The following is a 26,752-nucleotide window of genomic DNA, read 5'->3' as shown; positions in this document are numbered from 1 at the left end:
GGAATATTGTGCACAGTTCTGTGCACACCACACTATAGGAAGGATGTGAAAGTATTGGAGAGAGGACAGAACAGGGATGGGAAACTTCAGTTCTGAAGATAGATTGGAGAGGTTGGGACTGCTCTTCTTGCAGAGAAGATGGCAGAGAGAAGATTTGATAGAGATGTTCAAAATCATGAGGGGGCTGGACAGAGTAGACAGGGAGAAACTGTTCCCACTCATAAAAGGATCAAGAACGAGAGGGCAGAGATTTAAGGTGATTTGCAAAAGAAGCAAATGTGATGTGAGAAAAAGCTTTTTCACACAACGAGCGGGTCAGGTCTGGAATGGACTGTCTGGAAGGGTGGTGGAGGCAGGTTCAATCGAGTGATTTAAGAGGGAATTAGAGGATTATTTAAATAGAAACAATGTGCAAGGGTGCAGAAACGGGCAGGGGAATGACACTAATGGCCGTTTGGAGAGCTGGTGTAGACACGATGGGCCAAATGGCCTCCTTCTGCACGTGGACAATTATGTGATTTTTAAAAATTAAACTGACCATTGCTATAGGACCAGCCTTAGCCCAACAGCTCAGTGATGCTTTCAACTAACTTGAGGTTAAAGATCAACAATCCTAAAATGTACAGAGAAATAAACAGTGGTATAAAATTGACAGGCTTCCGAACAGTCTGATTAACTATTTCCATATAAGTATAAGAAGAACATGAAAAAGAACACAACTCCCAATTTGAGCAATAAGCTTACCTGCTTCACCATTACATTCAGGTTGAGGAGCTCCAAGCTGCCATCATGCGTGGTATCATTCTGATTGTCACTGGGGTCATCAGAAGTCTCGCTGGGTTTCCAAGAGAAGGTGGCATCATGCAGCTCAACTGCTGAGTCAGGGTCATCCGGTTCCCCTACACACAGTTACACAGAGTGAGAGGTCTGTTCAGTGACTAAGACCTTCAAATACTTTCTCTTTTTTTAAAAATAATTTTTATTCAAATTTTTCAACAACAAATTTTCTCCCAACAGTTAAAGTAAACAAGGTGTAAAACTAAACAGAAACAGAAATCCCCCCCAATACAAGGTAATAAATTAATAACTAATAACAATGCAAGATCCAGGCCTCTGGGCTTGGGGGCTTCGCGTCCCTCCACTGTAAGAGAATCCTACGCCGGGCTACTAGAGACGCAAAGGCCAGGGTACCAGCCTCTCTCGCCTCCTGCACTCCCGGCTCCGATGCTACCCCAAAGATCGCGAGCCCCCAGCCCGGCTCCACCCTGGAACCGACCACCTTGGACAAAGTCCCCGCCACCCCCTTCCAAAACCCCTTCAATGCCGGACACGCCCAGAACATGTGGGTGTGGTTCGCCGGGCCTCCCGAACACCTCCCACACCTGTCCTCCCCCCCCCAAAGATCCGGCTCATCCTGGCCCCTGTCATGTACGCCCTATGCAGCACCTTCAGCTGAATTAAGCTGAGCTGTGCGCAAGAAGAGGACGAGTTCACCCTCCCTAAGGCATCCGTCCACGTCCCATCGTCAATCTCTTCGCCTAGCTCCTCCTCCCACTTCGCTTTCAGCTCCTCCACCGAGGCCTCCTCCTCATCCTGCGTCACCTGATAAATTGCCGAGATCCTCCCCTCACTGACCCATGTCCCCGAGAGCACCCTATCCTGCACCCCCCTAGGCGGCAGCAGCGGGAACTCCGCCACCTGCCGCTTAACAAACGCCCTAATCTGCATATACCTGAAAGCATTCCCGGGGGGAGGCCCCACTTCCCCTCCAACTCCTCTAAAGTCGCAAACTTCCCATCAAGGAAAAGGTCGCCCATCCGCCTGATGCCTGCCCTATGCCAACTCAAAAACCCACCATCCATTCTCCCTGGTGCAAACCGGTGTTTGCCCCGTAACAGGGCCCACACTGAGGCCTTCACTTCCGCCCCTATGCCGCCTCCACTGCCCCCAAATTTTGAGGGACGCCACCACCACCCCGGACTCGTGGAATATCCTACGGGGGGGGGGGGGGGGGGGGGGGGGGGGGGGGGAGGAAGCGGGGCTGTCACAAATGCCCCCAAACTCGTACCCACACAGGACGCCACCCTCCAGCCTCTTCCATGCGGCACCTTCTCCCTCCATCACCCACCTGCGGATCATTGCCACATTTGCAGCCCAGTATGGCTGGCAAGTCAGTCCATACAGACAAACCTGAACAACTGTACAGCAAGAAAAATGGAAAGCTAAAACACACAGCAAGCAAACTGGGCAACACACAAATTCCATGAAAGGTATTAAATAACTTAATCAGGGGAGCTGGAATTCAACATTCAACATCGCCAACCAGTGCGGGCCCACATACAACAAAGCCAATAGATTACTCAGCCATACACAGCCAGGGCAGTTAACACAAGTTAGAGAAGGTTGTGATCAATGACACAGCTATGTCAGACTGCACCTTCAGTACGGTGTCCAATTTTAAACCTGGAACCTGGACTTTTGAACATGGAAAGGAAGCATTTCAATAATCTCACAGGTAAAGACGATAGAAAATTAAATAGAAAAAATAAACCTAAAAAATGTACTTAAGAATTAAATTAGAGGACATGGCAACACAGATTTAAAAAGGTTTTAAAAAATTGTATTTATACAGCACTTTCCACGACCACCAGACATCTCTTTTTTTGTTTCCTTTTACTATTCTTTCACAGGATCAGGGTGTTGCTGGCTGAGCCAGCCCTAACTGCAGGTACTCACCACCTTGCTCTGCAGGGACAGCCACAGTGCCGCTAATTCATTTTTGGCTTTGTAGCTCAATAGGTAATTGAATGAGCTTTGAATATTGTAAAGAAAGTATGTCTCTCAGACTCACTCTGGAAAATAGGGGTACCCAAACTGGTGATCCCATACATTTAAACTTATGAGATCACAGGTGGGATGTGGTACTGGGAACAGGGTGACCAGCCACATAGGCCAGGAACAGAAACTGCCACATAGGGCCCTGGATGAAATTGATACTAACCATAAGCAAAAACACACAAGTCAACACATTACTCATTATTGCTTTATGGGCTTTGTGATTGCACACTCACATTTACACAAAAGAACAAGACCATGCTATGAATATGCAACTAAAATCCAGACACAGGAGACTGCCAGTGGCGGTATGAGGGAGAAAGTTGCATGTCGGAGAAGGTAGCTCCCGCCAGAGCCCTTGTTTTTTGGCCCTTCGAGCTGGTTCCAGGGGAAAACTGGTTGACAAACTCAACGCTTCTAACAGTGCTTTATGAAAAGATGTCGAAAGCCATGAAAAAGAATGTTGGAAAGAAGGGTGCGAGTGGTAGCCCTTTATGCGAAGCTCGCTGAGAGAAAAGATGGCGGAGGCTATCTTGTCGGGTGGGACCACGCCCACACAGTAGATACGCTGACGGAGGCAATTGAGTTTAGGAGTACTTTGAGAGGCAAGGAGCAGAGATGCTGGAGACCCTCAAAAGTCTGTGCAGGACGAGTTGGGCCCGATAAGAGATGTGGTGCGGACGTATGGAGAGGTGCGGAAGCATGGAGAGGTGCGGAAGCATGGAGAGGTGCGGAAGCATGGAGAGGTGCGGAAGCATGGAGAGGTGCGGAAGCGTGGAGAGGTGCGGAAGCGTGGAGAGGTGCGGAAGGGGGTGGAGAGGTGCGGAAGCATGGAGAGGTGCGGAAGCATGGAGAGGTGCGGAAGCATGGAGAGGTGCGGAAGCATGGAGAGGTGCGGAAGCATGGAGAGGTGCGGAAGCATGGAGAGGTGCGGAAGAATGGAGAGGTGCGGAAGGAGGGAGAGGTGCGGAAGCATGGAGAGGTGAGGAAGTATGGAGAGGTGCGGAAGCATGGAGAGGTGCGGAAGCATGGAGAGGTGCGGAAGCATGGAGAGGTGCGGAAGCATGGAGAGGTGAGGAAGCATGGAGAGGTGCGGAAGGGGGTGGAGAGGTGCGGAAGTATGGATAGGTGCGGAAGGGGGTGGAGAGGTGCGGAAGGGGGTGGAGAGGTGCGGAAGCATGGAGAGGTGCGGAAGCATGGAGAGGTGAGGAAGCATGGAGAGGTGCGGAAGGGGGTGGAGAGGTGCGGAAGCATGGAGAGGTGTGGAAGGAGGGAGAGGTGCGGAAGCATGGAGAGGTGCGGAAGCATGGAGAGGTGCGGAAGCATGGAGAGGTGCGGAAGCATGGAGAGGTGCGGAAGCATGGAGAGGTGCGGAAGCATGGAGAGGTGCGGAAGCATGGAGAGGTGCGGAAGCATGGAGAGGTGCGGAAGGGGGTGGAGAGGTGCGGAAGTCTGGAGAGGTGCAGAAGCATGGAGAGGTGCGGAAGCATGGAGAGGTGCGGAAGCATGGAGAGGTGCGGAAGGGGGTGGAGAGGTGTGGAAGCATGGAGAGGTGCGGAAGCATGGAGAGGTGAGGAAGCATGGAGAGGTGCGGAAGCATGGAGAGGTGCGGAAGCATGGAGAGGTGCGGAAGCATGGAGAGGTGCGGAAGCATGGAGAGGTGCGGAAGCTTGGAGAGGTGCGGAAGCATGGAGAGGTGCGGAAGCATGGAGAGGTGCGGAAGCATGGAGAGGTGCGGAAGCATGGAGAGGTGCGGAAGCATGGAGAGGTGCGGAAGCATGGAGAGGTGCGGAAGCATGGAGAGGTGCGGAAGCATGGAGAGGTGCGGAAGCATGGAGAGGTGCGGAAGGGGGTGGAGAGGTGCGGAAGCATGGAGAGGTGCGGAAGCATGGAGAGGTGCGGAAGCATGGAGAGGTGCGGAAGCATGGAGAGGTGCGGAAGCATGGAGAGGTGCGGAAGCATGGAGAGGTGCGGAAGCCTGGAGAGGTGCGGAAGCATGAAGAGGTGAGGAAGGGGGTGGAGAGGTGCGGAAGCATGGAGAGGTGCGGAAGCATGGAGAGGTGCGGAAGGGGGTGGAGAGGTGCGGAAGCATGGAGAGGTGCGGAAGCATGGAGAGGTGAGGAAGCATGGAGAGGTGCGGAAGGAGGGAGAGGTGCGGAAGCATGGAGAGGTGCGGAAGCATGGAGAGGTGCGGAAGCATGGAGAGGTGCGGAAGCATGGAGAGGTGCGGAAGCATGGAGAGGTGCGGAAGCATGGAGAGGTGCGGAAGGGGGTGGAGAGGTGCGGAAGCATGGAGAGGTGCGGAAGCATGGAGTGGTGCGGAAGGGGGTGGAGAGGTGCGGAAGCATGGAGAGGTGCGGAAGCATGGAGAGGTGAGGAAGCATGGAGAGGTGCGGAAGGAGGGAGAGGTGCGGAAGGAGGGAGAGGTGCGGAACCATGGAGAGGTGCGGAAGCATGGAGAGGTGCGGAAGCATGGAGAGGTGCGGAAGCATGGAGAGGTGCGGAAGCATGGAGAGGTGCGGAAGCATGGAGAGGTGCGGAAGGGGGTGGAGAGGTGTGGAAGCATGGAGAGGTGCGGAAGCGTGGAGAGGTGCGGAAGCATGGAGAGGTGCGGAAGCATGGAGAGGTGCGGAAGGGGGTGGAGAGGTGCGGAAGCCTGGAGAGGTGCGGAAGTATGGAGAGGTGCGGAAGAATGGAGAGGTGCGGAAGCATGGAGAGGTGCGGAAGCATGGAGAGGTGCGGAAGCATGGAGAGGTGCGGAAGCATGGAGAGGTGCGGAAGCATGGAGAGGTGCGGAAGGGGGTGGAGAGGTGCGGAAGGGGGTGGAGAGGTGCGGAAGCATGGAGAGGTGCGGAAGGGGGTGGAGAGGTGCGGAAGTATGGAGAGGTGGGGAAGCATGGAGAGGTGCGGAAGCATGGAGAGGTGCGGAAGCATGGAGAGGTGCGGAAGCATGGAGAGGTGCGGAAGCATGGAGAGGTGCGGAAGCATGGAGAGGTGCGGAAGGGGGTGGATAGGTGCGGAAGGGGGTGGAGAGGTGAGGAAGTATGGAGAGGTGCGGAAGCATGGAGAGGTGCGGAAGCATGGAGAGGTGCGGAAGGGGGTGGAGAGGTGCGGAAGCATGGAGAGGTGCGGAAGCATGGAGAGGTGCGGAAGCATGGAGAGGTGAGGAAGCATGGAGAGGTGCGGAAGCATGGAGAGGTGCGGAAGCATGGAGAGGTGAGGAAGTATGGAGAGGTGCGGAAGGGGGTGGAGAGGTGAGGAAGTATGGAGAGGTGCGGAAGAATGGAGAGGTGCGGAAGGGAGTGGAGAGGTGCGGAAGGGGGTGGAGAGGTGCGGAAGTATGGAGAGGTGGGGAAGCATGGAGAGGTGCGGAAGCATGGAGAGGTGCGGAAGCATGGAGAGGTGCGGAAGCATGGAGAGGTGCGGAAGCATGGAGAGGTGCGGAAGCATGGAGAGGTGAGGAAGCATGGAGAGGTGAGGAAGCATGGAGAGGTGCGGAAGGGGGTGGAGAGGTGCGGAAGCCTGGAGAGGTGCGGAAGCCTGGAGAGGTGCGGAAGTATGGAGAGGTGCGGAAGGGGGTGGAGAGGTGCGGAAGCATGGAGAGGTGCGGAAGAATGGAGAGGTGCGGAAGAATGGAGAGGTGCGGAAGCATGGAGAGGTGCGGAAGCATGGAGAGGTGAGGAAGCATGGAGAGGTGAGGAAGCATGGAGAGGTGAGGAAGCATGGAGAGGTGCGGAAGGGGGTGGAGAGGTGCGGAAGCATGGAGAGGTGAGGAAGCATGGAGAGGTGAGGAAGCATGGAGAGGTGCGGAAGGGGGTGGAGAGGTGCGGAAGCATGGAGAGGTGCGGAAGGGGGTGGAGAGGTGAGGAAGTATGGAGAGGTGCGGAAGGGGGTGGAGAGGTACGGAAGGGGGTGGAGAGGTGCGGAAGCATGGAGAGGTGCGGAAGTCTGGAGAGGTGCGGAAGCATGGAGAGGTGCGGAAGCATGGAGAGGTGCGGAAGCATGGAGAGGTGCGGAAGCATGGAGAGGTGCGGAAGAATGGAGAGGTACGCAAGCATGGAGAGGTGCGGAAGGGGGTGGAGAGGTGCGGAAGTATGGAGAGGTGCGGAAGCATGGAGAGGTGCGGAAGCATGGAGAGGTGCGGAAGCATGGAGAGGTGCGGAAGCATGGAGAGGTGCGGAAGCATGGAGAGGTGCGGAAGCATGGAGAGGTGCGGAAGCATGGAGAGGTGCGGAAGCATGGAGAGGTGCGGAAGCATGGAGAGGTGCGGAAGCATGGAGAGGTGCGGAAGCATGGAGAGGTGCGGAAGCATGGAGAGGTGCGGAAGCATGGAGAGGTGCGGAAGCATGGAGAGGTGCGGAAGGGGGTGGAGAGGTGCGGAAGCATGGAGAGGTGAGGAAGCATGGAGAGGTGCGGAAGGGGGTGGAGAGGTGCGGAAGTCTGGAGAGGTGCGGAAGCATGGAGAGGTGCGGAAGCATGGAGAGGTGCGGAAGCATGGAGAGGTGAGGAAGGGGGTGGAGAGGTGCGGAAGTCTGGAGAGGTGCGGAAGCATGGAGAGGTGCGGAAGTATGGAGAGGTGCGGAAGAATGGAGAGGTGCGGAAGCATGGAGAAGTGCGGAAGCATGGAGAGGTGCGGAAGCATGGAGAGGTGCGGAAGTATGGAGAGGTGCGGAAGCATGGAGAGGTGCGGAAGCATGGAGAGGTTGTTTAGCTGTTTAGCTGTTAGGGGCTGTTTAGCACAACGCTAAATCGCTGGCTTTGAAAGCAGACCAAGCAGGCCAGCAGCACGGTTCGATTCCCGTAACAGCCTCCCCGGACAGGCGCCGGAATGTGGCGACTAGGGGCTTTTCACAGTAACTTCATTTGAAGCCTACTCGTGACAATAAGCGATTTTCATTTCATTTTCAGGTGCGGAAGGAAGGAGAGGTGCGGAAGCATGGAGAGGTGCGGAAGCATGGAGAGGTGCGGAAGGGGGTGGAGAGGTGAGGAAGCATGGAGAGGTGCGGAAGCATGGAGAGGTGAGGAAGCATGGAGAGGTGCGGAAGGGGGTGGAGAGGTGAGGAAGCATGGAGAGGTGCGGAAGCATGGAGAGGTGCGGAAGCATGGAGAGGTGCGGAAGTATGGAGAGGTGCGGAAGCATGGAGAGGTGCGGAAGGAAGGAGAGGTGCGGAAGCATGGAGAGGTGCGGAAGCATGGAGAGGTGCGGAAGGAAGGAGAGGTGCGGAAGCATGGAGAGGTGCGGAAGGGGGTGGAGAGGTGAGGAAGTATGAAGAGGTGAGGAAGTATGGAGAGGTGCGGAAGCATGGAGAGGTGCGGAAGGGGGTGGAGAGGTGCGGAAGCATGGAGAGGTGCGGAAGGGGGTGGAGAGGTGCGGAAGCATGGAGAGGTGCGGAAGCATGGAGAGGTGCGGAAGCATGGAGAGGTGCGGAAGCATGGAGAGGTGCGGAAGCATGGAGGGGTGCGGAAGCATGGAGAGGTGCGGAAGGGGGTGGAGAGGTGAGGAAGTATGGAGAGGTGCGGAAGCATGTGGAGAGGTGCGGAAGGGGGTGGAGAGGTGCGGAAGCATGGAGAGGTGCGGAAGCATGGAGAGGTGCGGAAGGGGGTGGAGAGGTGCGGAAGCATGGAGAGGTGCGGAAGCATGGAGAGGTGCGGAAGCATGGAGAGGTGCGGAAGCATGGAGAGGTGCGGAAGCATGGAGAGGTGCGGAAGCATGGAGAGGTGCGGAAGCATGGAGAGGTGAGGAAGTATGGATAGGTGCGGAAGGGGGTGGAGAGGTGAGGAAGTATGGAGAGGTGCGGAAGCATGGAGAGGTGCGGAAGCATGGAGAGGTGCGGAAGCATGGAGAGGTGCGGAAGCATGGAGAGGTGCGGAAGCATGGAGAGGTGCGGAAGCATGGAGAGGTGCGGAAGCATGGAGAGGTGCGGAAGCATGGAGAGGTGCGGAAGGGGGTGGAGAGGTGCGGAAGCATGGAGAGGTGAGGAAGTATGGAGAGGTGCGGAAGCATGGAGAGGTGAGGAAGCATGGAGAAGTGCGGAAGCATGGAGAGGTGCGGAAGCATGGAGAGGTGCGGAAGCATGGAGAGGTGCGGAAGCATGGAGAGGTGAGGAAGTATGGAGAGGTGCGGAAGCATGGAGAGGTGCGGAAGCATGGAGAGGTGCGGAAGCATGGAGAGGTGCGGAAGCATGGAGAGGTGCGGAAGGGGGTGGAGAGGTGCGGAAGTCTGGAGAGGTGCGGAAGCATGGAGAGGTGCGGAAGCATGGAGAGGTGCGGAAGCATGGAGAGGTGAGGAAGGGGGTGGAGAGGTGCGGAAGCATGGAGAGGTGCGGAAGCATGGAGAGGTGCGGAAGCATGGAGAGGTGCGGAAGCATGGAGAGGTGCGGAAGCATGGAGAGGTGAGGAAGTATGGAGAGGTGCGGAAGGGGGTGGAGAGGTGCGGAAGCATGGAGAGGTGCGGTAGCATGGAGAGGTGCGGAAGCATGGAGAGGTGCGGAAGCATGGAGAGGTGCGGAAGCATGGAGAGGTGCGGAAGCATGGAGAGGTGCGGAAGCATGGAGAGGTGCGGAAGCATGGAGAGGTGCGGAAGCATGGAGAGGTGCGGAAGGGGGTGGAGAGGTGCGGAAGCATGGAGAGGTGAGGAAGTATGGAGAGGTGCGGAAGCATGGAGAGGTGAGGAAGTATGGAGAAGTGCGGAAGCATGAAGAGGTGCGGAAGCATGGAGAGGTGCGGAAGCATGGAGAGGTGCGGAAGCATGGAGAGGTGCGGAAGCATGGAGAGGTGCGGAAGCATGGAGAGGTGAGGAAGTATGGAGAGGTGCGGAAGCATGGAGAGGTGCGGAAGCATGGAGAGGTGCGGAAGCATGGAGAGGTGCGGAAGCATGGAGAGGTGCGGAAGCATGGAGAGGTGCGGAAGCATGGAGAGGTGCGGAAGCATGGAGAGGTGCGGAAGCATGGAGAGGTGCGGAAGCATGGAGAAGTGCGGAAGGGGGTGGAAAGGTGCGGAAGCATGGAGAGGTGCGGAAGCATGGAGAGGTGCGGAAGCATGGAGAGGTGCGGAAGGGGGTGGAGAGGTGCGGAAGCATGGAGAGGTGAGGAAGCATGGAGAGGTGCGGAAGCATGGAGAGGTGCGGAAGTATGGAGTGGTGCGGAAGCATGGAGAGGTGCGGAAGTATGGAGAGGTGCGGAAGGGGGTGGAGAAGACGTCGCGACATGGCGACCAAATAGCCTTGTTGAAAGCTGAGCAGCTGGTGATGGAGGGGAAGAAGAAGGGCCTCGGGGGAAGAACGAGGAGGCAGAACCTCAGGATTGTGGGATTGCCGGAGATGGTAGAGGGCCTGAGGCCGACCGAGTACTTTGCCCAGATGTTTGTAAAGTTGTGGGGGTGGAGCTCCCACCGAACGCTCTGTTCAGGCCACGGGTGAATGGGCTGCCACGGCGGTGACAGTGTGTTTCTACAAGTAGCGAACGAAGGAGCGGGTCCTGAAATAGGTCAATGAAAACAGGGGAGCGAGGTGAGAAGGCAGCAGCATTCAGATTCACCATGATGTCGGGGCAGAGCTTGCAAGGAGGCGTGTGGCCTTTAATAAAGCAAAGTTGTTGTTGTACAAGAGCTGAATGCATTTAGCTGTGGTAAACCTGGCAAGGTTGAGAGCAATAGATCACTCAAAGGATAACTTTTTTGAGGCGGCAGAGGCTTTCATCAAAGAACAAGGACTTGGACTGAATTGAATGGGTTTGAATGGGGCTTTAATGGGTGTTGATGGGACAGGTTTGGGGGTATTTTAATATTTTTGTCAATCTGTTTGGTTAACTGAGATTTATTGTTCTATATTAGAGTATAAATGTGGTTGGGGGAGTGACGGGGGGCCAAAGAAGTTTGGGGTAAGGATGAAGGCAATAATGTGGATAATATATGATCCAGGTTGAAAGCGAGAAGTGTAACGACTTTGGTTTCAACTATTCCTTTGTTTGGTGGGGGGAGCGGGATGGTATCGAGAGAGCAGTATATTTTGGGAGGAAGCTGGCAGGTTTCTCGGTTAGGGAAAGGAGGTTGTGGGGGGGTGGCACAGTGAAACGATTGAGAGTTTGCTCTCGTATGGAGAATTTAAGGACCAACGTGATGCTTCTGCAGAGACCTACCTGCGGGTTAGGGATCAGAATAGGCTTCGGAAGGGCTGGGTCAGCCAGGTTTTTCACTCGTTCTTTGATACAGGACCCGGGAAAACTCTATGATAGTCATCTTAGACCATGCTCCACATCTGGTAGGTTTGGTATTAGAAATAGGTCGGGTTCAGCGTGGAGACTGGAGGCGGGGTTTTGACAGACTTGGAATTCTGTGGACAGATATCGAGGGCAACAGAGGAGTATGTAGGTTTTAATGGGAATGGGTCGGTCTCACCCTCGGTTTTGTGGGAGGCTCAGAAAGCAGTGATTAGAGGGGAGATAATTTCACATAAATATTATGTGCAGTTTTGGTGCTTACCTAAGGAAGGATGCTCTGGCTATGGAAGGAATGCTGTGGAGGTTTACCAGGCTGATTCCTGGGATAGCGGGACTGTCATAGGAAGACAGACGAAGTCGGTTAGGATTATACTCACTGGACTTGAGAATAGTGAAAGAGGACGTATAAAATTCTAAGAGGGGTAGACAGGGTAGATTCAGAAAGAATGTTCCCAATGGTGGGGAAGTCCAGAACTAGGATAAACAGCTGATTTATAATGCAGAACAAGGCAGCAGCACGGGTTCAATTCCCGTACCGGCCTCCCCGAACAGGCGCCGGAATAAAATGAAATGAAATGAAAATCAGTTATTGTCACGAGTAGGCTTCAATGAAGTTACTGTGAAAAGCCCCTAGTCGCCACATTCCACCACCTGTCCGGGGAGGCTGGTACGGGAATTGAACCGTGCTGCTGGCCTGCTTGAAAAGCCAGCGATTTAGCCCAGTGAGCTAAACCAGCCCCTGGCGACTAGGGGCTTTTCACAGTAACTTCATTGAAGCCTATTTGTGACAATCAGCGATTATTATGATTACTATGTTTGAGGATAAGGGGTAACCCTTTTAGGAATGAGATGAGGAGCTATTTCGTCACCCAGAGAGTGTGAATCTGTGGAATTCACTACCACAGAAAGTAGTTGAAACCAAAAAGTTGTGTAATTTCAAAATGGAATTAGATATAGCTCTTGGGGCTAAAGGTATCAAAGGACATGGGGGGGGGGGGGGGGGCGTTGGGATAACGGTACTAAACTTAATGATCAGCCAAGATCAAACTGAATGGCAGCGCAGACTCTGAGGGGCGAATGGCCTCCTCCTGCTTTTATTTTCTATGTATGCTTCTATGAATCAGACTCCATAATGGGATAATAGCTGGTCTGACAAGAGTGTTTCAGAGGACAATACATCTTCATAAAATCATCCTGGCTGAACAGGATTATCCTGTTTATTCCCATTAATAAGTTTAAGTCTGGATGGGACAATACAACTCAGGACAGGTGTGGGCATATATACTCACAACTCAGTGCTAGCAGAACCAACATAAAAGAACATTGGAACAGATCTTCAGCAATAACCTAGGAGCTCGCAAGCATAAAACTTGCAAGAAGAAGGGACCCTGGGTTCCAAGCCCAGAGAAGATATCCACAGCCTCCTTCACTAAGTGCAGATAATACTTAGAGCTCAGCTGTGACCTTGAGTCAAGTCATATTATGTGTGAGTGAGAGAATTGTGAATAAAATTGGGTTAAACAGTGAACCTGTGTTTGTCCTTTGGGCATCTCGCAATTAAGGATATCTGGGTAAAATGGTTTAGTAATAAACTGGTCCAAGTATGTGATAATTTACAGACAACATAGCTGTTTGATGCAACAAAGCGAAATACGACCAGGGCTAGTCCCTATCAGAGGTTATTTAAGAGATAACCATATTGCTGTGAGTCTGGAGTGTAGGCCAGGACAGTTAAGGACGGCAGGTTTCCTTCCCGAAGGGACATCTGTGGATCCAGATGACCTTTTAACATCAATGAAAGATGGTTTCATGGTCACCATTACTGAGGCTAGCTTTTAATTCATTTGAAAATTCTCCAGCTGACATTATTACTATGTCACTGCCTTCCCAAAGCACTTGGCAAGTGAATGACTGATTCGAACAAGTGCATCTTGACAATGTGAATGCAAGCAAAATGTTCTTTAAAAATATCTAGGAAGGCAAAGACCTTGAAAGCAATTTATAACCAGCTATATGAATGAGAGTTTTAAATATTCTGCATATTAAGCGAAGATGCGTCGACATCTGAAGAATATATTGTGATCATTTGCGTTCACAAATGTATCTGAGTGACTTACGTCTCATATAGTAGGTGCTGAGATCCTGGTCAGAAAGCTGGAGGAATCGCTGGATTCTGTCCAAGGAGACCTTTGCTTGTATTATTCCATTCAGCACCCAAGGGAAATTATTCAGCGGTTGGATCAGCATTCCCACTAAAGCGAGGGCTGTGAACACCTGCGTGTGGGCAAGACGAATGCAGAGTCAGACAATGATCAAGTGACAGAGGAAACAAGACAGCGAGTGTGTGAGAGAGGAAACAAGACAGCGAGTGTGTGAGAGAGGAAACAAGACAGCGAGTGTGTGAGAGGAAACAAGAGAGCGAGTGTGTGAGAGGAAACAAGACAGCGAGTGTGTGACAGAGGAAACAAGACAGCGAGTGTGTGAGAGAGGAAACAAGACAGCGAGTGTGTGAGAGAGGAAACAAGACAGCGAGTGTGTGAGAGAGGAAACAAGACAGCGAGTGTGTGAGAGAGGAAACAAGACAGCGAGTGTGTGAGAGGAAACAAGACAGCGAGTTTGTGAGAGAGGAAACAAGACAGCTAGTGTGTGAGAGAGGAAACAAGACAGCGAGTGTGTGAGAGAGGAAACAAGACAGCGAGTGTGTGACAGAGGAAACAAGACAGCGAGTGTGAGAGAGGAAACAAGACAGCGAGTGTGTGAGAGAGGAAACAAGACAGCGAGTGTGTGAGAGGAAACAAGACAGCGAGTGTGTGACAGAGGAAACAAGACAGCGAGTGTGTGAGAGGAAACAAGACAGCGAGTGTGTGAGAGAGGGAACAAGACAGCGAGTGTGTGACAGAGGAAACAAGACAGCGAGTGTGAGAGAGGAAACAAGGCAGCGAGTGTGTGAGAGAGGAAACAAGACAGCGAGTGTGTGACAGGAAACAAGACAGCGAGTGTGTGAGATGAAACAAGACAGCGAGTGTGTGAGAGGAAACAAGACAGCGAGTGTGTGAGAGAGGAAACAAGACAGCGAGTGTGTGAGAGGAAACAAGAGAGCGAGTGTGTGAGAGGAAACAAGACAGCGAGTGTGTGACAGAGGAAACAAGACAGCGAGTGTGTGAGAGAGGAAACAAGACAGCGAGTGTGTGAGAGGAAACAAGACAGCGAGTGTGTGAGAGAGGAAACAAGACAGCGAGTGTGTGAGAGGAAACAAGACAACGAGTGTGTGAGAGGAAACAAGACAGCGAGTGTGTGAGAGGAAACAAGACAGCGAGTGAGTGACAGAGGAAACAAGACAGCGAGTGTGTGAGACAGGAAACAAGACAGCGAGTGTGTGAGAGAGGAAACAAGACAGCGGGTGTGTGAGAGAGGAAACAAGACAGCGAGTTTGTGAGAGAGGAAACAAGGCAGCGAGTGTGAAAGAGGAAACAAGACAGCGAGTGTGTGACAGAGGAAACAAGACAGCGAGTGTCTGACAGAGGGAACAAGACAGCGAGTGTGTGACAGAGGAAACAAGTCAGCGAGTGTAACAGAAGATACAAGACAGCGAGTGTGTGAGAGAGGAAACAAGACAGCGAGTGTGTGAGAGGAAACAAGACAGCGAGTGTGTGAGAGGAAACACTACCGCGAGTATGTGACAGAGGAAACAAGACGAGTGTGTAAGTGAGGAAACAAGACAGCGAGTGTGTGACAGAGGATACAAGACAGCGAGAGTGTGAGAGAAGAAACAAGACAGCGAGTGTGTGAGAGGAAACAAGACAGCGAGTTTGTGAGAGAGGAAACAAGACAGCTAGTGTGTGAGAGAGGAAACAAGACAGCGAGTGTGTGAGAGAGGAAACAAGACAGCGAGTGTGTGACAGAGGAAACAAGACAGCGAGTGTGAGAGAGGAAACAAGACAGCGAGTGTGTGACAGAGGAAACAAGACAGCGAGTGTGTGAGAGGAAACAAGACAGCGAGTGTGTGAGAGAGGGAACAAGACAGCGAGTGTGTGACAGAGGAAACAAGACAGCGAGTGTGAGAGAGGAAACAAGGCAGCGAGTGTGTGAGAGAGGAAACAAGACAGCGAGTGTGTGACAGGAAACAAGACAGCGAGTGTGTGAGATGAAACAAGACAGCGAGTGTGTGAGAGGAAACAAGACAGCGAGTGTGTGAGAGAGGAAACAAGACAGCGAGTGTGTGAGAGGAAACAAGAGAGCGAGTGTGTGAGAGGAAACAAGACAGCGAGTGTGTGACAGAGGAAACAAGACAGCGAGTGTGTGAGAGAGGAAACAAGACAGCGAGTGTGTGAGAGGAAACAAGACAGCGAGTGTGTGAGAGAGGAAACAAGACAGCGAGTGTGTGAGAGGAAACAAGACAACGAGTGTGTGAGAGGAAACAAGACAGCGAGTGTGTGAGAGGAAACAAGACAGCGAGTGAGTGACAGAGGAAACAAGACAGCGAGTGTGTGAGACAGGAAACAAGACAGCGAGTGTGTGAGAGAGGAAACAAGACAGCGGGTGTGTGAGAGAGGAAACAAGACAGCGAGTTTGTGAGAGAGGAAACAAGGCAGCGAGTGTGAAAGAGGAAACAAGACAGCGAGTGTGTGACAGAGGAAACAAGACAGCGAGTGTCTGACAGAGGGAACAAGACAGCGAGTGTGTGACAGAGGAAACAAGTCAGCGAGTGTAACAGAAGATACAAGACAGCGAGTGTGTGAGAGAGGAAACAAGACAGCGAGTGTGTGAGAGGAAACAAGACAGCGAGTGTGTGAGAGAGGAAACAAGACAGCTAGTGTGTGAGAGAGGAAACAAGACAGCGAGTGTGTGAGAGAGGAAACAAGACAGCGAGTGTGTGACAGAGGAAACAAGACAGCGAGTGTGAGAGAGGAAACAAGACAGCGAGTGTGTGACAGAGGAAACAAGACAGCGAGTGTGTGAGAGGAAACAAGACAGCGAGTGTGTGAGAGAGGGAACAAGACAGCGAGTGTGTGACAGAGGAAACAAGACAGCGAGTGTGAGAGAGGAAACAAGGCAGCGAGTGTGTGAGAGAGGAAACAAGACAGCGAGTGTGTGACAGGAAACAAGACAGCGAGTGTGTGAGATGAAACAAGACAGCGAGTGTGTGAGAGAGGAAACAAGACAGCGAGTGTGTGAGAGGAAACAAGACAACGAGTGTGTGAGAGGAAACAAGACAGCGAGTGTGTGAGAGGAAACAAGACAGCGAGTGAGTGACAGAGGAAACAAGACAGCGAGTGTGTGAGACAGGAAACAAGACAGCGAGTGTGTGAGAGAGGAAACAAGACAGCGAGTGTGTGAGAGGAAACAAGACAACGAGTGTGTGAGAGGAAACAAGACAGCGAGTGTGTGAGAGGAAACAAGACAGCGAGTGAGTGACAGAGGAAACAAGACAGCGAGTGTGTGAGACAGGAAACAAGACAGCGAGTGTGTGAGAGAGGAAACAAGACAGCGGGTGTGTGAGAGAGGAAACAAGACAGCGAGTTTGTGAGAGAGGAAACAAGGCAGCGAGTGTGAAAGAGGAAACAAGACAGCGAGTGTGTGACAGAGGAAACAAGACAGCGAGTGTCTGACAGAGGGAACAAGACAGCGAGTGTGTGACAGAGGAAACAAGTCAGCGAGTGTAACAGAAGATACAAGACAGCGAGTGTGTGAGAGAGGAAACAAGACAGCGAGTGTGTGAGAGGAAACAAGACAGCGAGTTTGTGAGAGAGGAAACAAGACAGCTAGTGTGTGAGAGAGGAAACAAGACAGCGAGTGTGTGAGAGAGGAAACAAGACAGCGAGTGTGTGACAGAGGAAACAAGACAGCGAGTGTGAGAGAGGAAACAAGACAGCGAGTGTGTGACAGAGGAAACAAGACAGCGAGTGTGTGAGAGGAAACAAGACAGCGCGTGTGTGAGAGAGGGAACAAGACAGCGAGTGTGTGACAGAGGAAACAAGACAGCGAGTGTGAGAGAGGAAACAAGGCAGCGAGTGTGTGAGAGAGGAAACAAGACAGCGAGTGTGTGACAGGAAACAAGACAGCGAGTGTGTGAGATGAAACAAGACAGCGAGTGTGTGAGAGGAAACAAGACAGCGAGTGTGTGAGAGAGGAAACAAGACAGCGAGTGTGTGAGAGGAAACAAGAGAGCGAGTGTGTGAGAGGAAACAAGACAGCGAGTGTGTGACAGAGGAAACAAGACAGCGAGTGTGTGAGAGAGGAAACAAGACAGCGAGTGTGTGAGAGGAAACAAGACAGCGAGTGTGTGAGAGAGGAAACAAGACAGCGAGTGTGTGAGAGGAAACAAGACAACGAGTGTGTGAGAGGAAACAAGACAGCGAGTGTGTGAGAGGAAACAAGACAGCGAGTGAGTGACAGAGGAAACAAGACAGCGAGTGTGTGAGACAGGAAACAAGACAGCGAGTGTGTGAGAGAGGAAACAAGACAGCGGGTGTGTGAGAGAGGAAACAAGACAGCGAGTTTGTGAGAGAGGAAACAAGGCAGCGAGTGTGAAAGAGGAAACAAGACAGCGAGTGTGTGACAGAGGAAACAAGACAGCGAGTGTCTGACAGAGGGAACAAGACAGCGAGTGTGTGACAGAGGAAACAAGTCAGCGAGTGTAACAGAAGATACAAGACAGCGAGTGTGTGAGAGAGGAAACAAGACAGCGAGTGTGTGAGAGGAAACAAGATAGCGAGTGTGTGATAGAGGCAACAAGACAGCGAGTGTGTGACAGAGGAAACAATACAGCGAGTGTGTGAGAGGAAACAAGACAGCGAGTGTGTGAGAGAGGAAACAAGACAGCGAGTGTGTGAGAGAGGAAACAAGACAGCGAGTGTGTGAGAGGAAACACTACCGCGAGTATGTGACAGAGGAAACAAGACGAGTGTGTAAGTGAGGAAACAAGACAGCGAGTGTGTGACAGAGGATACAAGACAGCGAGAGTGTGAGAGAAGAAACAAGACAGCAAGTGTGTGAGAGGGGAAACAAAACAGCGAGTGTGTGAGAGAAGAAACAAGACAGCGAGAGTGTGAGAGGGGAAACAAAACAGCGAGTGTGTGAGAGGAAACAAGACAGCGAGTATGTGGCAGAGGAAACAAGACAGCGAGTGTGTGACAGAGGAAACAAGACAGCGAGTGTGTGAGAGGAAACAAGACAGCGAGTGTGTGACAGAGGAAACAAGACAGCGAGTGTGTGAGAGGAAACAAGACAGCGAGTGTGTGACAGAGGAAACAAGACAGCGAGTGTGTGAGAGAGGCAACAAGACAGCGAGTGTGTGACAGAGGGAACAAGACAGCGAGTGTGTGGCAGAGGCAACAAGACAGCGAGTGTGTGGCGGAGGCAACAAGACAGAGAGTGTGTGACAGAGGCAACAAGACCGCGAGGACGAGAGACACCCTATGATGTATTTTCTTTTATTCCCATGTACTTAATGATCTGTAGAGCTGCTCGCAGAAAAATACGTTTCACTGCACCTCGGTAGACGTGACAATAAACAAATCCAATCCAATCCAATCCGATGTCTACCCTTAGCCTTTTTTCATTCATACTTTATGTTGAGCGCACATTTTCCCACAGGGATTTATTGTCAACGTGACACTCACTGGGTATGTTACCCAAATCCCCTAATCCCAAAATGTCTGTCAATATCCAAGATATATAAAAAGCCATATCCACCGCCTCTACAAGGCTTAAAGTCTCAGCAGCCAAAGTGCTTTTGACCACACTCTCTTTATTTTCTTTGATTCCCATACAAGGGGGCAACATTTACCATTGTTCCCCATGAGGAAAATTATGAAACCTCCTGCGCTTGAAACCGCATCACATAAACTTGCATAGGACGCATCAACTATAAACTATGTGGGGACTTCCGGTTGCGGATATGACCAGCTAAGTCGCACGTTTGGCTGCTCCTGTTAGGAAGGTGTTTTCGGGCCGATTGGAGGGCCCCTAACGGCGCTGGAACGGCAATTCCCGGTGGGGGAAGGTTCCCAGAGGAGAACCCCGTCAAATTTATGGTCGTCACCCGAAGTGGGGCAGGAAAAAAAGCGGCAGCAGCTCCCCGAAAAAAGCGGGGGAAGAAATCCAAAATGGCGGCCGGCGGCGCACCCGAGGACTGGAGGAAATGGGCGGAGGAGCAGCAGGCCGCTCTCCTGCGCTTCTTCACGGAGCTGAAAGTGGAGCTGCTGGAGTCGATGAACGCGACGACCACCAGGCTGATGGGGGCACAGGCGACCCAAGAGGCGTCAATTCGGGAGCTGCAGCAGGAGATGACTGTGAGGGAGGAGGAGGCCACGGTCCTCGTGGGAAAGGTGGAGGTGCACGAGGCACTCCACCTGAGATGGCAAAACCGATTGGAGGAGATGGATACCCGCATGAGGCGGAAAAACCTGAGGATCCTGGGCCTGGCAGAAGGGCTGGAGGGGTCGGACCTCCAGGGGTATGTGGCAGAAATGCTGGGCTCACTGATGGGGGCAGGGGCCGTCCCTTCGCCCCTGGAATTGGAGGAGGCCTACAGAGTAATGGCCAGGAAGCCAAGAGCAAACGAACCCCCGAGGGCGGTGCTGGTTCGGTTCCAGCGACCCAGTGACCGGGAGAGGGTGCTGAGGTGGGCCAAGAGAGAGAGGAGCAGCAAATGGGAGAACTCGACGGTGAGGATCTTTCAGGACTGGAGTGCGGAGGTGGCAAAGCGGCGGGCCCGGTTCAACCGGACGAAGGCGGTGCTGCATGCCAAGAGAATTAGATTCGGGATGCTGCAGCCAGCGCGCTTGTGGGTGACCTACAAGGACCAGCACCACTATTTCGAGTCCCCGGAGGAGGCGTGGGCCTTTGTCCAGGAAGAAAAGCTGGACTCGAACTAGAACCAGGGGATACTTGGCGGTCGTTGCCGCTCTGGTACTTTAAGCTGGACACGTGGCTTTCTGTTGGTTGGATTTTCACTTGGCCGTATTTTTGGACCCTTTTTGTTCTCTATACCAGTTTTTTCTCTCTTTTTCCTGTTATTTATAATGTTATGGTGGGAGGGCGGGGTGGGGGGGGGGGAGTGCCGGGGGTATGTGTTTCTTGTGGGGTTTTGGTTGTTTTGTATTTATCGGTGGGAGATCGGGGACGGGGGTGGAACTGAAGATGGAGGGGCGGGGAGGGGCAGGGCGAAAGCGCGGGCTTTCCTCTGGTTTCCCGCGCACGGGGCAGAGGAGGGAGGGGGGTGGGAGTAAGGGGCGTGGTCAGCAATGGCTCCCTTTCCCGCGCTGGAGCGGGGTCAAGGAGGGGTGGTAAGGGGGGGGACGTCCCCCATGCCGGGAGGAGCCGGAGTGTGGCAGGGGCAGCCGGGTCAGCGTAAACCAGCTGACTCACGGAAGTACTATGGAGGGTGCGTCGCGGCTAGGAAGGGTCCTAGCCTGGGGGGGGGAGGGGGGTGGGGGGGGGGAGGGGGGAAGGGGGGGGCACCGGGTTGCTGCTGAAAAGGCCAGGGAGGAGAAGTTGAGGACTGGAGGGGTGGGGGGGGGGGGCGCCATCGCCATGGGGAGCGGGTCAGAAAGGGAGGGCTGACTCGGGGCGAGCAGGTGACAGGATATGGCTAGTCGGTGGGGGAAAGGGGCGGGCTGCCCTTCGACCCGGCTGATCACTTGGAATGTGAGGGGGCTGAATGGGCCGGTCAAGAGAACGAGAGTAATCTCGCATTTGAAGGGGCTGAAGGCGGATGTAGCAATGCTACAAGAGACCCATTTGAAGGTGGCGGACCAGGTCCGCCTGAGAAGGGGGTGGGTGGGACAAGTGTTCCACTCAGGACTGGACGTAAAGAACCGAGGGGTGGCGATCCTGGTAGGGAAGAGGGTGTCGTTCGTGGCGGCGGAGGTGGTGGCGGATAAAGAGGGTAGATATGTCATGGTGAAGGGTAGGCTGCAGGGGGAGAAAGTGGTGATGGTTAACGTGTATGCCCCGAACTGGGACGACGCTGGCTTCATGAGGCGCCTACTGGGCCTCATTCCGGACCTGGAGGCAGGGGGCCTGATCATGGGGGGGGACTTCAACACAGTGCTGGACCCCGTGTTGGACAGATCGAGTTCAAGGACGAGTAGGAGGCCGGCAGCGGCAGAAGTGTTAAAGGGGTTTATGGAGCAGATGGGAGGGGTGGACCCCTGGAGGTTTGGGAGGCCGAGGGCGAGGGAGTATTCCTTTTTCTCCCATGTCCACAGAGTCTATTCTAGAATTGACTTTTTTGTATTAAGCAGGGGACTGATCCCGAAAGTACGGGAAGAGGAGTACTCGGCCATAGCGGTCTCAGACCACGCGCCACACTGGGTAGATTTGGAAATGGGAGAGGTGCGAGACCAGCGTCCGCTGTGGCGTCTGGATGTGGGGTTGCTGGCGGATGAGGAGGTGTATAAGAGGGTCCGGAAGAGCATTGAGAGATATCTGGACATTAATGACACGGGGGAGGTGCAGGTGGGGATGGTATGGGAGGCCCTGAAGGCGGTGATCCGGGGGGAGCTGATCTCCATATTGGCACATAGGGAAAGGAGGGAGAGACAGGAGAGGGAGAGGCTGGTGGGGGAGCTTCTGGACGTGGATAGGAAGTATGCGGAGGCACCAGAGGAGGGGCTGCTGGGGGAACGGCGTAGTTTGCAGGCTAAGTTTGACCTGTTGACCACCAGAAAGGCGGAGACACAGTGGAGAAGGGCGCAGGGCGCGATTTATGAGTATGGGGAGAAGGCGAGTAGGATGCTGACGCATCAGCTCCGCAAGCGGGATGCGGCTAGAGAAATTGGGGGAGTGAGGGAGAGGGGTGGGAACATAGTGCAGAAGGGGCCAGAAGTAAATGGGGTTTTCAGAGACTTCTATAAGGAGCTGTATCGGTCAGAGCCGTCGACGAGGGGAGGGGGGATGGAGGGCTTCTTGAACAAACTGAGGTTCCCCAAGGTCCAAGAGGAGCTGGTAGAGGGGCTGGGAGCGCAGATAGGGCTAGAGGAGCTAGTCAAGGGGATTGGGCATATGCAGTCGGGGAAGGCGCCGGGGCCAGACGGGTTCCCGGTGGAATTTTACAAAAAATATGCGGATCTGGTGGGCCCTGTGCTGGTGCGAGCCTTCAACGAGGCATGGGAGGGGGGGGCTCTGCCCCCGACAATGTCGCAGGCACTGATCTCTCTGATCTTGAAGCAGGATAAGGACCCCGTGCAGTGTGGGTCATATAGGCCTATCTCGCTCCTGAATGTGGACGCCAAGCTGCTGGCAAAGATCCTGGCTACCAGGATAGAGGATTGTGTGCCAGGGGTGATACACGAGGACCAGACGGGTTTTGTGAAAGGGCGGCAGCTTAATACGAACATGCGGAGACTGCTAAACGTCATCATGATGCCGGCAGTGGAGGGGGAGGCGGAGATAGTGGTGGCATTGGACGCGGAGAAAGCATTTGATAGGGTGGAGTGGAAGTACCTGTGGGAGACGCTGGAGCGGTTTGGATTTGGGGAGGGATTTATTAAATGGGTGAAGCTGCTCTATTCGGCCCCGACGGCAAGTGTAGTGACGGATGGTAGGAGATCGGAGTATTTTGGGCTCCACCGGGGGACCAGACAGGGGTGCCCCTTGTCCCCCCTGCTCTTCGCACTGGCAATTGAACCGTTGGCGATGGCACTGAGGGGCTCAGGGGGGTGGAGAGGGCTGACAAGGGGCGGGGAGGAGCACCGGGTATCGCTATACGCGGACGACCTGCTGCTATACGTGGCAGACCCAGAAGGGGGAATGCCGGAGGTGATGGAACTGCTAGCAGAATTCGGGGACTTTTCGGGGTACAAGCTAAACTTGGGTAAGAGTGAGGTATTTGTGATACACCCAGGGGACCAGGAAGAGGGAATCGGGAGACTCCCGTTGAAGAGAGCAGGAAAGAGTTTTAGATATTTAGGGGTGCAGGTGGCAAGGAACTGGGGGACTCTCCACAAGTTGAACTTCACTAGGCTGGTGGAACAGATGGAGGAGGAATTTAAAAGGTGGGACATGGTGCCGCTGTCGCTGGCGGGTAGAGTGCAGTCCGTTAAAATGACGGTCCTCCCAAGGTTTTTGTTTTTATTTCAGTGCTTGCCCATCTTCCTCCCTAGGGCCTTCTTCAAAAAGGTGACGAGCAGCATCATGAGCTACGTGTGGGCGCATGGCACCCCAAGGGTGAGGAGGGTCTTCTTGGAGCGGAGTAGGGAGAGTGGGGAGCTGGCATTACCCAACCTTTCGGGGTATTACTGGGCGGCTAATGTGTCGATGGTGCGCAAGTGGATGATGGAAGGGGAGGGGGCAGCTTGGAAACGAATGGAGAGGGCGTCCTGTGGCAACATAAGCCTGGGGGCCCTAGTAACGGCGCCATGGCCGCTCCCTCCCACGAGGTACACCACGAGCCCGGTGGTGGCGGCCACCCTCAATATCTGGGGGCAGTGGAGGCGACACAGGGGGGAAGTGGGAGGTCTGATGGAGGCACCGTTAAGAGGGAACCATAGATTCATCCCGGGGAACATGGACGGGGGATTTCAGAGCTGGCACAGGGTGGGCATCAGGCAGCTGAAGGATCTGTTTGTAGATGGGAGGTTTGCGAGCCTGAGAGAGCTGGAGGAGAAATTCGGGCTCCCCCCGGGAAACATGTTTAGACATTTGCAGGTGAAGGCATTTGCTAGCCGCCAGGTGGAAGGGTTCCCCTTGCTCCCCAGCAGGGGGGCGAGCGATAGGGTGCTCTCGGGGGTCTGGGTCGGAGGGGGGAGGATATCGGACATATACAAAGTAATGCAGGAGGCTGAGGAGGCATCAGTAGAGGAGCTGAAAGCCAAGTGGGAGGGGGAGCTGGGAGAGCAGATAGAGGATGGGACATGGGCTGATGCCCTGGAGAGGGTTAATTCTTCCTCCTCGTGTGCGAGGCTTAGCCTCATTCAATTTAAGGTGCTACATAGAGCCCATATGACGGGGACAAGGATGAGTCGGTTCTTTGGGGGTGAGGACAGATGTGTCAGGTGTTCGGGAAGTCCAGCGAACCATGTCCATATGTTTTGGGCATGTCCGGCACTGGAGGAGTTCTGGAAGGGGGTGGCAAGGACGGTGTCGAGGGTGGTGGGATCCAGGGTCAAACCAGGATGGGGACTAGCGATCTTTGGGGTTGGGGTGGAGCCGGGGGTACAGGAGGCGAGAGAGGCCGGAATACTGGCCTTTGCGTCCCTAGTTGCGCGAAGAAGGATACTGATACAGTGGAAGGACGCGAGGCCTCCAAGCGTGGAAACTTGGATTAATGACATGGCAAGCTTTATCTAGTTGGAAAGGGTCAAATTCGCCCTGAGAGGGTCGGTACAAGGGTTCTTCAGGCGGTGGCAGCCTTTCCTCGACTTTTTGGCTCAAAGATAGGGTGCAGAGGTCGCAGCAGCAGCAACCCGGGGGGGGGGGGGGGGGGGGGGGGTGGCAACAACGGGTGTGGTGGGTTATTTAAGGTTGTAATGCGGACGAATTTGTTCGCAGTTCATGTTTGATGTTAATTGTTGCTTTGTTTGTTTTTTGGGGGGGGGAGGGGGGGGAGGGACAGCGCGCGCGGGGGGTCGGGCGGGGGGGGGGGATATCTGTTAAGAGGGAATATTGTGTAATAGTCTATGGTTAGAGGGGGTAAATATTTTCTTGTAAAAAATCTCTTCAATAAAAATTATTTAAAAAAAGAAAATTTAAAAAAAACTATAAACTATGTGTTTCAAATGCCTAAGATCACCTAAAACCGGGAACCTCAAAACATACTCCTGTGTTTTTAGTTTGACCAACGCTTTATTTGCCCTCATTATGTTTTCCACTTGAGGATCACTTTAAGGGCAGCACAGTAGCATAGTGGTTAGCACAATTGCTTCACAGCTCCAGGGTCCCGGATTCCATTCCCAGCCTGGGTCACTGTCTGTGCGGAGTCTGCACGTTCTCCCCGTGTGTGCGTGTGTTTCCTCCAGGTGCTCCGGTTTCCTCCCACAGTCCAAAGATGTGCAGGTTAGGTGGATTGGCCATGATAAATTGCCCTTAGTGTCCAAAATTGCCCTTAATGTTGGGTGGGGTTACTGGATTATGGAGATAGAGTGGAAGTGTGGGCTTGGCTAGGCTGCTCTTTCCAAGAGCCGGTGAGGACTCGATGGGCCAAATGGCCTCCTTCTGTACTGTAAATTCTATGAAATCATTCATTTTTGTACTCAACTATCAGACATCAAAACTAACGTCCGGTCTGTCTACCTAACCAATTCAGTTGCCCAATTAAATTTTGCAGTTGTTCTTTTTCCACCTATAAAACTGCTATGTCTTTTTGTGAAACCCGACTACGACTAACTACTATTGGGTGATGCTCTCCAAATAAGATTGTTGACGTAAAGTTGCCCCTAACTTAGTGGTCCGATTTCCAGTCCAATATATTTAAATACACCGAAAGTCTGACTTTTTACCCTGAATTCTTTCCTCAACACAGAGATTATAATAGCTTCAAAATCAATAGACCACCCCACAAAAAATCATCGACGTGCATCATAAAGATGCCAGAAAGATTTCCCTTACGGTGGCAGTAAAACATTGCCAGATCTGCTTTCAACTAGCAACAGCCTAACTTTAACAAAACTGACCTTACCGAGAAATACCAGACCCTAGACGCATCACTTAATCCATATACACATTTGTTCAACTTCCAGAGTGCCCCTTCTGTGTTAGCTGCTTCTTTAGGAGGATGGAGAAAAATGTCTCTGATGCCGCTGCCCCTGTAAAATGGCAGCTTTTATATCTATAGATTCGCATTCCCATGCCTTTGTGGCTGATAGAGTCAAGAAGATCTTTAAAATAAACTTTCCTGCTGCAGGTGAATCTTCCCTTAAATCTTGATCTTCTACATTTTCTTCAAATCCCCTTGCCACAAGCCTGGCCTTTGCCTCATAAGTTCCATCTAGAAGAACCTTTTACATGCAAATCTATCTGAGAGATAGAGCTCTTTGACCCCCATCTGGTACTTCCGCGTGTACCCCAAATTCACTCCAACTATGCAGTTCTTGCTGTTTGGCATCTTTGATAATTTTTTCAGCTAATTTATTGGAGGCCACCAAAATCTCACGAGCATGTGGGCTTCTACTCATAGATAGATAGAACAGTACAGCACAGAACAGGCCCTTCGGCCCTCAATGTTGTGCCGAGCAATGATCACCCTACTCAAACCCACGTATCCACCCTATACCCGTAACCCAACAACCTTAACCTTACTTTTTAGGACACTACGGGCAATTTATCATGGCCAATCCACCTAACCCGCACATCTTTGGACTGTGGGAGGAAACCGGAGCACCCGGAGGAAACCCACGCACACACGGGGAGGACATGCAGACTCCGCACAGACAGTGACCCAGCCGGGAATCGAACCTGGGACCCTGGAGCTGTGAAGCATTTATGCTAACCACCATGCTACCGTGCTGCCGATAAGCACGATAATGTTCCTAGTAGCATTCATAGTCTTACCCATGTTCCGAGACCTTGACAAACTACGACCCCTTTCCTGCCTGATATCTCGTTCTGTACTGCTACTGCTTGATGTCGTTGCTGCTGCGGGATGTCGTTTCAATAGATCTCGACCATTTCCTGCGAACCCGTTCACTATCCGATGTACTATCTGAACTGGCACTGCATTTCTATGTCCTCCATTTTTGAACTTAGTGTTCCCAATC

General features: G+C 53.1%; 1 protein-coding gene across 1 annotated transcript in view; it reads right to left on the bottom strand.

Annotated features, from left to right (window-relative positions):
* Positions 1–26,752, bottom strand: part of abcc10 (ATP-binding cassette, sub-family C (CFTR/MRP), member 10) — a 317,294-nt gene that overhangs the window by 217,732 nt on the left and 72,810 nt on the right. The window contains exons 5-6 of the mRNA XM_038798938.1: positions 13,169–13,325; positions 745–899 (exon numbers count right to left, since the gene is read on the bottom strand). Of these exons, the coding sequence (XP_038654866.1) occupies positions 745–899; positions 13,169–13,325 (312 nt within the window). The remainder of the gene's footprint in view (positions 1–744; positions 900–13,168; positions 13,326–26,752) is intronic.

This window comes from Scyliorhinus canicula, chromosome 6 (assembly GCF_902713615.1).
Source record: "Scyliorhinus canicula chromosome 6, sScyCan1.1, whole genome shotgun sequence".
NCBI classification, from domain to species: Eukaryota; Metazoa; Chordata; class Chondrichthyes; order Carcharhiniformes; family Scyliorhinidae; genus Scyliorhinus; species Scyliorhinus canicula.
Note: the sequence above shows the minus strand (reverse complement) of the source record. Positions and strands in the feature narration are given on the sequence as shown.